Source organism: Gouania willdenowi, chromosome 13 (genome assembly GCF_900634775.1).
Source record: "Gouania willdenowi chromosome 13, fGouWil2.1, whole genome shotgun sequence".
Taxonomy (NCBI): domain Eukaryota; kingdom Metazoa; phylum Chordata; class Actinopteri; order Blenniiformes; family Gobiesocidae; genus Gouania; species Gouania willdenowi.
The window spans coordinates 994,361-1,004,884 of NC_041056.1; the positions used below are offsets into that span (position 1 = coordinate 994,361).

Genomic DNA, 10,524 nt, shown 5'->3' on the forward strand with positions numbered 1-10,524 from the left:
TTTATGATGATACCAATGCATTTGTTTTAAATATTTTATTATTTATTTAAAAAGGAGCAATCTTAACACCAAAATAATTCAGAGCTCACACAAAACACAAGTTTTAACAGCAGGCTAGATTTGGGGAAAAAATAAAAAATAAAGAAAAAAGTTTCAACTCATTTCAATGATGTGGAAAAACATGGGTTTGTTTTCAGTCATTTACATTTAAATGAAAGGTTTCGCCAAAATGCTAATTGAATTATAAGAAAATCTTAACTTTTATCCTTTATTTTCAAAACAAAAGTCGAAGGATCCAAAATCCAATCCTGTAATAATAAAATCCAAAGCATTTTTGTGTGCTCACATTTAAAAAAATGATAAAATAAGTACTGGATGGTCTCTCTATGAATTTCACAAAACAAACGGTTTAATTTGTTTATTTAAATTAATATTAAACATTTGATATAAGAAATAATTCCACAGGTATATTATTTTGCAGTTTCAAATACATTTCTTTACCTTTTGGAGTTATTTAAAAACAAATAAGTTGTCTGAATATTCTTAACAGAATCTGGGCAAATATTTTTTTTAAATACAGCTTATTTTTAATGGAAGAGAAATAAACTCTCGTTTTACTTATTCTCACTTTTTTTAAAAATCCAAAAATTAAAGTAAATGTGACTGTTATACAGTAAATATCCTTGCATTGCTTGTACAATATTTAATGGAACGGTGATCTACTTTTATTCTGAAGGTAAGCGGCTCTTCCGCTATGATCTCACGGGGTTTTCTCAAGCTGCTCGTGCTCTGCCGATCCTGCTGCTGTTGCTATAGCAACAACCTCTCAGCTCTCCCTCCTTTAAGTGAATTAAACCGAGCCCAGTGTGAGGTTCAGTTACCTGGAGAGGAAACCTGACCTGCTGCCCATGATTCACGTCATTTGTTTTTCGTCTTTTTCACTGCAAACAAATAAATTGCATGAATTATCGTCAAATTTCCAAAATAAATAAAAAACACTCTAAAAAGCTCTCCAATACCAAATACCACAATTCCTTCGATATTATTTCTTATTTTATTTCATGAAACAAAAATCAGAGACAAGATACACTGAAGAATCTTATAATCATAAAAGTGATTCTTTAAGTATCTGGAAAAATCTATGATAAAAAGTAGTTTACCATTTTCTTTTTTTTTTTAAATAGTTGTATTAGGAAGATGTTTTAATTTTTAATGGTAGAAAAGAAACTTGGAATGTGAGAGTTTATTTTCACATTTTTTTTCAAACTGTGTTTATAATAAAGTTCTTTTTAATTCCTCTGATATGTTTTTTCCTTCTTTTTTATGTTAGCTTTGATGGCTACATTTCCCCACTTTCCCTGCATTACAGGTTGGACATTTATAATTCATTTAATATTCTATGTATTTATTTATTTTGAAAATTCCTTTAAAAATCAATTTCTTGCAAACAACAAAACACAAGTTAAACTGTCTTGTCTCATGACAATTAAATCAACAATAATGTGATCCAAAATTTAACGGGGAAATATTCAGATATACATGGTTTAGTTTAAAAGTGCGTTATTTATTTTATTTTAATCTTTTTATTTTCTCTTGTAAGCAGAATGTATAGTATATTATCTGTATTAAGGTCGTTGCTCGTTTGTTTGCCATTCAATCATGAGAGAATGGAAGAAAACAGCAACAAATGTAGTTTCCGGTCCGTCTAATTTCTCCCTCCGCTGCTTCCGGTCCGTCCTCTTGTTCCTTCCTCCCCGGTGCTCTCTCACGGTTTCGTGGTCCACGTGTGGAAAAAAGTCGGTTCTGGTTTCTTTAACGCTTCTCATCGACTTTTGGGCCACGATGTCTTCGTCTTTCGAGCAGATGAGAACCAATGTGGGGGAACTTTTGCGAGGAATCGACAGGTATGAGAGCCAGTCGTGAATAAAGGAGCTAACGTTAGCTTAGCCTCCGCATATTCCCTTAAATTTGTATGTATAAAGAAGGAAAAGTAGAGGCGTGATGTGGACGTATTTAAATCTGAAAGGTTTTCCTTTTATTACACGGGACAATGTAGACAATTCAGTTGTCACGAATGTTTACAGTTAGCATTAGCTTTCTGATGATTGTTCCCTGTCGAATGTAATAATTGTGTTTCATAGAAAACAAAAGCGTATGATTTATTGAAACAGTGATGGGAAAAAGGTCAATTGCATTGTGATGTAACGCTTTTGAGTTTTGATAATGTTTATTTTGCATCTAAATTAAATGTTTGTGGGTTCATTATGTTTTGGCTTTAAGGGGAAACGGCGACTCCTGGTGGTAATACTGAGTTACAGCAGTGGCTTCAGAAACGTGAAGCAGCGATTTTAATGTTAAACTAAACAAAATCATAAATTTACCAGCTTTACCAAACACTGTAACCACAGCCAATGAATTTCCTGTTAGAGAATAGAGGAAACATCAACAATAGGAAGTGACTATTGATACGGAAACGTATCAATAGACTCCTAGTCTATAAAACTTTTCACACTCTGGACCTGCGCATGCGACCTGGGAGGGTCATAGGTCAGAGGGATATAAACGTAAACAAGCTCGTTTATTTTGTTATTTCTAACCTAGCAGCGTTTGCAATGTTATTCCTGAGATTGTTAGTGTTTTAATAGTGTTTATATTATTAATATTACACATATTCGGACTTGGGGAGGTGTCCAGAATTTTTTGCTGATGGTGATTTCTGCCGATCCGAGCACTTTTAAAAACCGATGAGAGCAGCAGTATTGAAGCTAGGCAGTCCCCTCACCTCCACCTCTGATGAATGAAAACACAGACTACCTGGGTCTCCAGCGGGCGTATTCTGACTCTATCTGGGAACGACGCACATATTCTGACTCAGAGAGACCATGGCTTTCTGCTGATCTCAGCACTTTTGTAAAAGCGATGTTAGAAACCGTATCAGTGACAGACCTCCTCTGTTTACACTCCCTCTACAAGCTTTTAACTTTTCTACGTTATGTGTTTTCTGTATTTACTTTATTGTTGTTGGTTTATTTTTTTCATTTGTTTATTTGTTTTAATAATTGTAAAGTGTCAAGTTTTTTGAAAAGCGCTTATAAATAAAATATATAATTATTATTGATGAGACGAGAGATGTCCTCGTGTGAGAAGGACAGTGTGAGTTCTCACTTTGAAAAGGTAAATTTATGAGGTCCACCATTCACTAACAAGGGCCATGATTATTTTATTAAGCTACTATTTTAATTACATTTACAAATTTGAAGGAAGGTCATAAGATGGACATGTCTATAAGTGAAATGGAGTAACACCATCAGCTGAAACAGTTTGAAAAGTCACGAAAAAAAACTGAATTTTCAGCTCGTGTGCAGCATTAGCTTTAGCAGCTAACTCGGTATTTCTGCCTCGGAGACCGATACCGCGTTTACGCAAACATTGTTTAAAGGACTCAATGCTCAAATGGGTAAAATAATCTAAACCTCTGTCAGACTCACTTCCTACACCATCAGCCATGGAGAGTTTATCCCTCTGACCTCTGACCTGATGCAGAAGAGCTGAACCAGAGCGAGAGTGTGAAAAAGCTTATTCATACGCAGCACCCCCTCATTGGCCATTTTTGGTGACGTGATAGGTGCACCACGTGATTTAAAGTTCCGTCAGTTTTAGTTTAGCTCATATTTATTTTTAGCTACCCCGCTAACCCTTTTATTTAACCCTAACCCAGGAAATACCCGAAAGTGTTTCTTTTTTCATATATGTATTTTTAAAGGTGGAATTTTCCGTGTTTAATATGTTAAAATGAAAAAAATATATATGACCAAAGTGGGATTCAAACCCACAGCAGCAGAAAGTAGAATTCTCCAGTCAGGTGCCTTAGACCCGGGGGCTATGGATACGTTTCCGTATCAATAGACACTCAAAAACAAACGTGAGTCATCATATGACTTCTTCTTTTGCACAGGTACAACCCTGAAAACCTTTCCACGCTGGAACGCTACGTGGAGACACAAGCGCGGGAAAACGCCTACGACCTGGAGGCCAACCTAGCAGTGCTGAAGCTGTGAGTGTTGCCATTAACTCTGAAACAACATAAATACCAGTCTATGCTATGCTAACTAGCTACTCAATACACCCCTCTATTCCATCAGTGAAAGGGGAATCACGCCTTACAACAAAACACACCAAATCAAAACACTGATTTATATCAAAATACATTTGTTTTCAGCAGGAAAAATTGGGGTTTTTGGGGGGGTGGAGTTACTAGGCATGCAACTATTCTCAACAACATATTGAACCGTTCAATACTGACTTGTAAACTGCCGTTTTTACAGGTTTGCGTATAGGCTCTGCACATTTTATGTCTCATGTTGAAATGACATCAGTGACGTGAATCGCCCATTTCAGTCCATTGAGTTCTACAGTATATGAGTTGAAGCATTCAGGATCATTTAGCAGCTTTTTCAGTCAAAATAACAACTTGTGCTGCTTTGTGTTGCTCTAAAAATCAGTAAAACTTAAAAAGTCGATGTAAACCTCTTTTGTTTACTGACAGATGATAAATTAAAACCGTGACCTGAAAATATCTGTGACCACAGGGGGCGACAGTTCCCACTCTGCTGTTTCGTAGACGCCATTAAAGGTGTAGTCCATAACTTTCAGATCCCTCTCTCTCCCCCTCCGTCCCCACTGCTCTCTTGCCCTGCCTCCAAACTTTCCAAAGTTCCTCCCTCAGAAAAGCTAACAAGCTAACGTTAGCCCGACAGCAACATCATAATAATATAACATGCTCTGTTAAAAGCATATTACTGCAGCGCTTCTGTCTCTCTATGTGCACACACCTCAGCAGCAGCAGCAACACAGTGCCACTTACAGCAGCCCACACGGAGCGTGCACACAAACAACGCATGCACCACAGATTTCTAGTGTAACAATTACAAATCAAACAATGTAAATCAAGCAGCAGTAATTACCTTTCAAGCAGAAAAGTCACTAATTCCATCTTTTACTCTTCCAGCCCATACACTGTAAAAAAGATGGCGCTCCAGCCACAGGAAAGGGGCGGGGCCTGTAAGCACCAGCTGTCAGACAGTCCATCAAACACAATCCTGGCTCTGATTGGTTTTTTTTGCTCGGTCACGGTGCATTCTGACAATCTGCCAAAGGCTGCAGGAGCAGCAGGGGGCGGGGCTCAATGAGCCTGTTTTTAGATGTAAAGCTGTCCTTACATAGTGACAGTTTTAGCTATAATGACAAAAAGTCACTCTCATAAGAATTGCGGACTGCAGCTTTAAGGAGAGAAAAAGAGATCCGTGTGCGTGGAAATAAAGACAACCAAGATTCACTGCTGCTCATTAAAATCAGCAGTAAATCCACTGTTGTGTTGAGCAGCAGTAGGATTCTGTTGTCTTTATTTCTATGCACGGAGCTCCTCTTTTCTCCTTAATGGCGTCTACGAAAACGCAGAAAAATTGCACACAAAATCCTTTGTTCCTGTATTAAAAGGCACACGACACCAAATGTATGTTGACGTTAAATGTAAGAACTTGTCCTAAAGAGCTGAAGTGGAAAATATGACATAAAATTAAAGATTAGGGACAAACTGAGCTTCATTTGGAACTTTTATTGCTGGAGGGGGCGGAGCCAACAGTCATTCATCAATACTACATCTGTTTTTAGTGTGAAAAAGTGTGATGGAGTGGGGGGTTTAGTTTTTCTTTAACAGTTTGACGTGTGCAGGTACCAGTTCAACCCGGCCTACTTCCAGACCACCGTGACATCACAGATCCTGCTGAAGGCTCTGACCAACCTGCCACACACCGACTTCACGCTGTGCAAGTGCATGATCGACCAGACACACGTATCCCTTTGGTGCTCTCTCTCTGTGTGTGTGTGTGTGTGTGTGCGTGTGCGTGTGCGTGTGCGTGTGCGCGTGTGCGTGTGGCTGGCTGGCTGGCACTGGGTGTGTGTGTTTCGGGGGGTTGGGGCCCTTTCCTTGACTACAGTGTCGCAGCAAGAGGAACGTCCGATCAGACAGATCCTGTACCTGGGGAACCTGCTGGAGACCTGCCACTTCCAGAGCTTCTGGGTACGACATCACTAACTTTTGATTCAACTTTAAACATCATTCATTTCCGCACTGTGGGTCACCACACACTGGGAGGGGGAATCTAGGAATATTTTCTGAACACTTTTTTTATTCTTTTTCTGCAACTACAGCAAACTTGCCATATTTTAACTTACTATATTTTCATCACTTTTTATATTTTCTTTCTATTTCAATTTTTCTATACTATGTCTGTATTTTTCCCATATTTTTGCTCCTTTTAATGCATTTTTGCAACATTGCTCCCATTTCATCACATTTCAATGACTTTTCTGCACATTTTTTCCACTTTCAAGACAATTTCATCACGTATAAACCCTTTCACCTAATGTCATATGTTGAACCATTATTGTCACTTTTAACCTAAGTAGTTGCTACTTAACTTAATTCAAGTACAGCATTTCTGCAAAATATAAAACAGAATAAATGTAACCTGTTGTTATGATTTGCTGTTATTAAAAAATGTTTTATTACGTCTTTTTTTAAAATGATATAAAATAAATGACCCGTTATTTCAGCCACTGCTTGTTGCAGAAAAACTTAATATTGACACTTAAACATTTAGCAAATATATGTCAAGTCACTGTCAATCTTTACTTCATACAAATCTACAGAACGCCAGTTAAGTCAACTATTCATCAGCATGTATGTCTATATCGCTGATCTGACGTGTTTGTGACACAATGTGACTCAGCGGTTGAACAAAACAAATGACTATCACCTTGATTGAACTATTCCTGTAGTTAGAAAAGCTGAGTGACTGGTAGAGAGAGAGAGCTGATCACTTCTCTCAGCACGTATTATTAACAGAGCTGCTTTTATGGTTTAATCATCAATTTACAGAGTTACTAAAGGATGAGTTCACTCAGAATTTAGGCTTATTCGAGAAGTTAACCACTTAAATGTTGTCCTGGTAAGTTTCAGCTAGAGGCTCTACACATAGTGAGGGAAGGGGGAGGTCTATGCAAATCCAGGGACACACCCCCCCAAAACAGGACACTCTCATAGAACTCATTTTCACAAGGTCATAAACCTCTTCTGTTGCTTAATTCATGTTATGTTTTGACCAAACACCAGCACAGATATGTCATTTACACCACAGGGAACTGTTATAAAAGGTGAACATTTTTCACAATATGTCCCCTTTTACCCATTTCATTTCTGTTAAAATAAGAATTTCTATCTTTTAGATGACTGTGCTATGGCCCGAATAATAATGGACATTATTCAGATGAATAAATAAATGTGGTTATCACAGATATGCCAGAAAATACCGAACTTAAACAGTGTAGTCGTAAATCTACAGGAGGAAGAGATTATTGTAGCATCTGCATCATTTCAGAGGTTTCACAACCTTTTTTTATTTCCTCTTTTCCAACGTGTTTCTCTGACAGACGAGTCTGGAGGAGAACAAGGAGCTCATCGACGGCATCGCTGGTTTCCAGGACTCCGTTCGTAAATGTGAGTATCGTCATGTGATCACGTGACCTCCACTTCTCACTGACGGTGTCACTAACTGCTGTGTTTGGTCCTGATCTCACAGTCATCTGCCACGTGGTGGGAATCACCTACCAGACCATTGAGCACCGCCTACTGGCTGAGATGCTGGGAGACCCACTGGGTGAGGAGGACGGGGACGATGCATAGGGAAACGCCCACACATTCCTTCTCCCTTCATACTGTGTGTGTGTGTGTGTTTGCGTGCGTGCGTGTGTGTGTGTTTCACCTACGCAGACACACAGGTGAAGGTGTGGATGAACAAGTACGGCTGGACGGAGAACGAGGAGGGACAGATCTTTATCTCCAACCAGGAGGAAAGTGTGAAGCCCAAGAACATCGTGGAGAAGATCGACTTTGAGAGTGAGTCCTGATCCAGTGTTTGGTCACATCACATGTTATTACCGTCACATCACATGTTATTACCGTCACATCACACGTTAGTACCGTCACATCACACGTTATTACGTCACATCACACGTTATTAACGTCACATCACACGTTATTACGTCACATCACACGTTATTACCGTCACATCACACGTTATTACGTCACATCACACGTTATTACCGTCACATCACACGTTATTACGTCACATCACACGTTATTACCGTCAACATCACATGTTATTACGTCACATCACATGTTATTACCGTCACATCACATGTTATTACCGTCACATCACACGTTAGTACCGTCACATCACACGTTAGTACCGTCACATCACACGTTATTAACGTCACATCACACGTTATTACGTCACATCACACGTTATTACCGTCACATCACACGTTATTACCGTCAACATCACATGTTATTACGTCACATCACATGTTATTACCGTCACATCACGTTATTACGTCACATCACATGTTATTACGTCACATCACATGTTATTACCGTCACATCACATGTTATTACCGTCACATCACATGTTATTACCGTCACATCACACGTTATTACGTCACATCACATGTTATTACCGTCACATCACATGTTATTACCGTCCAGTTCTAGCAAAGGAATCATACAAATATCAGGTTGGACAAATGCCAAACCATGCACGTCTGTATTTAATCTGTGCAGCATGTTGATGATGTCAGAGCTCATTCACATGTTTAGGTCACAGAGATTTACATGTATGGACAACAAATTCACACAAAAGAAATACACAAAATTGCCTCAAAAAATACCTTCAAAAAAACGCAAATACACAAAGATACACAAATGAATACAGAAATACACAATACGACTGCAAAAATACACAAAACAACAAAAATGACTCCAAAAATACACAAAACAACAAAAATGACTCCAAAAACACACAATCTAAACCAATATACACATAATGACAAAAAACTCATAAAACAACAAATGCTACTTAAATATACCAAATTAGTCTAAAAAGTTAAAAAAAAAAAAAAAAAAAAAAGACTAGAAAAATACTCAAAATGGCAAAAACAGTTATACAAAATAAATACACAAATTACATTACAGGTATAGTGGATGATGTTATTTTAGCTTTAAATTCTGGGTGGATCATCTTAACTATTGGTCCTCCTAGTTGTCAATCATTCTGATTATATGTTTACGTGCTCGGTTCACTTAACGGTGGTGAGTCTAGTGTGAAAATTACAAATCTTATTTTGGAAGGTAAACCTGTCTGAGCGACTCTAACGTGTGAACAGCTGTGCTTGAGGAAAACTTAGCTCTCTCTTAAATAACAAGACCCATTTTTGCCAAATTTGGTGGGTATGACCTTGGGTCGCTCCTGAGGTCATATCTCACAGTTAATCGTCGATGGTCAAAGTGGGCGTGGCTTATTACAACATAAACAACAAATATTTATTTCAACTGAATTATTATGTTGGGGGCTGTGAAATTTACCACACAGATCACTCATACCAGAAAGTGCACCACTAGGTGGTGCTATAATGTGTGCAAACCTTCACATTTTAAATCACACCTTCATAAACTTCATAACCACCTGTTCACAGCAAATGGCACGTTGGTCTGTGTCCTGACACTCGCCACAAGCTCGTCATCCTTCATGACTTTTAGTTATGATTATTATCGCCTGCCACAAAGTGGAAAAGAGGATATAGGTTTGAACTCCGTCTGTTTAAGATAGTTAGTAATTTTATACTCTGATATGATAATATTTAATTATGTATAGATCTAAGTTCTTAGATTTAGGATATTTAGGAAAAGATTGTGAGTTATGACAATCATTCTGATAGAGGATGTTAATGACTGTCTTCTTGTTTTATCACAGGTGTTTCCAGCATCATGGCCACGTCTCAGTGATTCAACACACACACACACACACACACACACACACACACACACACACACACACACACACACACACACACACAGCTCAGTCATGACTTGGACAAACTGCTCTTTTGCTTTCAATCTTCCTACTTTTCACAATAAAAGTAATTTATCATTCCCAGCTTGAGTGTGCGTATGCTTTAACTTTCTTGTTGACATCACATGTTTCTGGTGTTGACATAACACGGGTGTGTCATCGTTTTACTGACTGGAGGAGAGTTTTTACTCGTTTCACGTGCAACATCTAAACCATAACTACCCGTTTAACCTTTTCACAATAATAGCAGTGACTGTTTTATTTTTTGACATGGCAAAACAGCAAAAATTACAAATAAATGGAACTTATTCACCAGTAAAAGGTTCATTGTTTTTAAATAGTTTTAAATTTTTAACATGGGTGTTTTTTAGTGTTAAAACCAAAAGATTTAAATAATGTGTACAAAGGGTTTTTAATTGTATTTTATTACTCACACACATTGGCAATAGACACAAAACCAGTGGTGAACAGCAGATGACGTCAGAACGCCAATAATGCACTTTGCAGTCTAACTTAAACACTTTAATATATTTATTTATTTATATATTTTATACAA

General features: G+C 37.9%; 1 protein-coding gene across 2 annotated transcripts; it reads left to right on the plus strand.

Annotated features, from left to right (window-relative positions):
* Positions 1-1,726: 1,726 nt before the first annotated feature.
* On the plus strand, positions 1,727-10,052 carry LOC114474336 (eukaryotic translation initiation factor 3 subunit K). Of its 2 annotated transcripts, none has more exons than XM_028464569.1 (8): positions 1,727-1,904; positions 3,956-4,054; positions 5,731-5,851; positions 6,002-6,079; positions 7,492-7,558; positions 7,641-7,718; positions 7,832-7,957; positions 9,870-10,052. In XM_028464569.1, the coding sequence occupies exons 1-8, from the start codon at positions 1,843-1,845 to the stop codon at positions 9,899-9,901; spliced, it is 663 nt and encodes a 220-aa protein (XP_028320370.1). In that variant the 5' UTR covers positions 1,727-1,842; the 3' UTR covers positions 9,902-10,052. The 2 variants fall into 2 exon arrangements, with proteins under 2 accessions (XP_028320370.1, XP_028320371.1); XM_028464570.1 differs by having other exon boundaries at positions 6,005-6,079.
* The last annotated feature ends 472 nt before the right edge of the window (positions 10,053-10,524 follow it).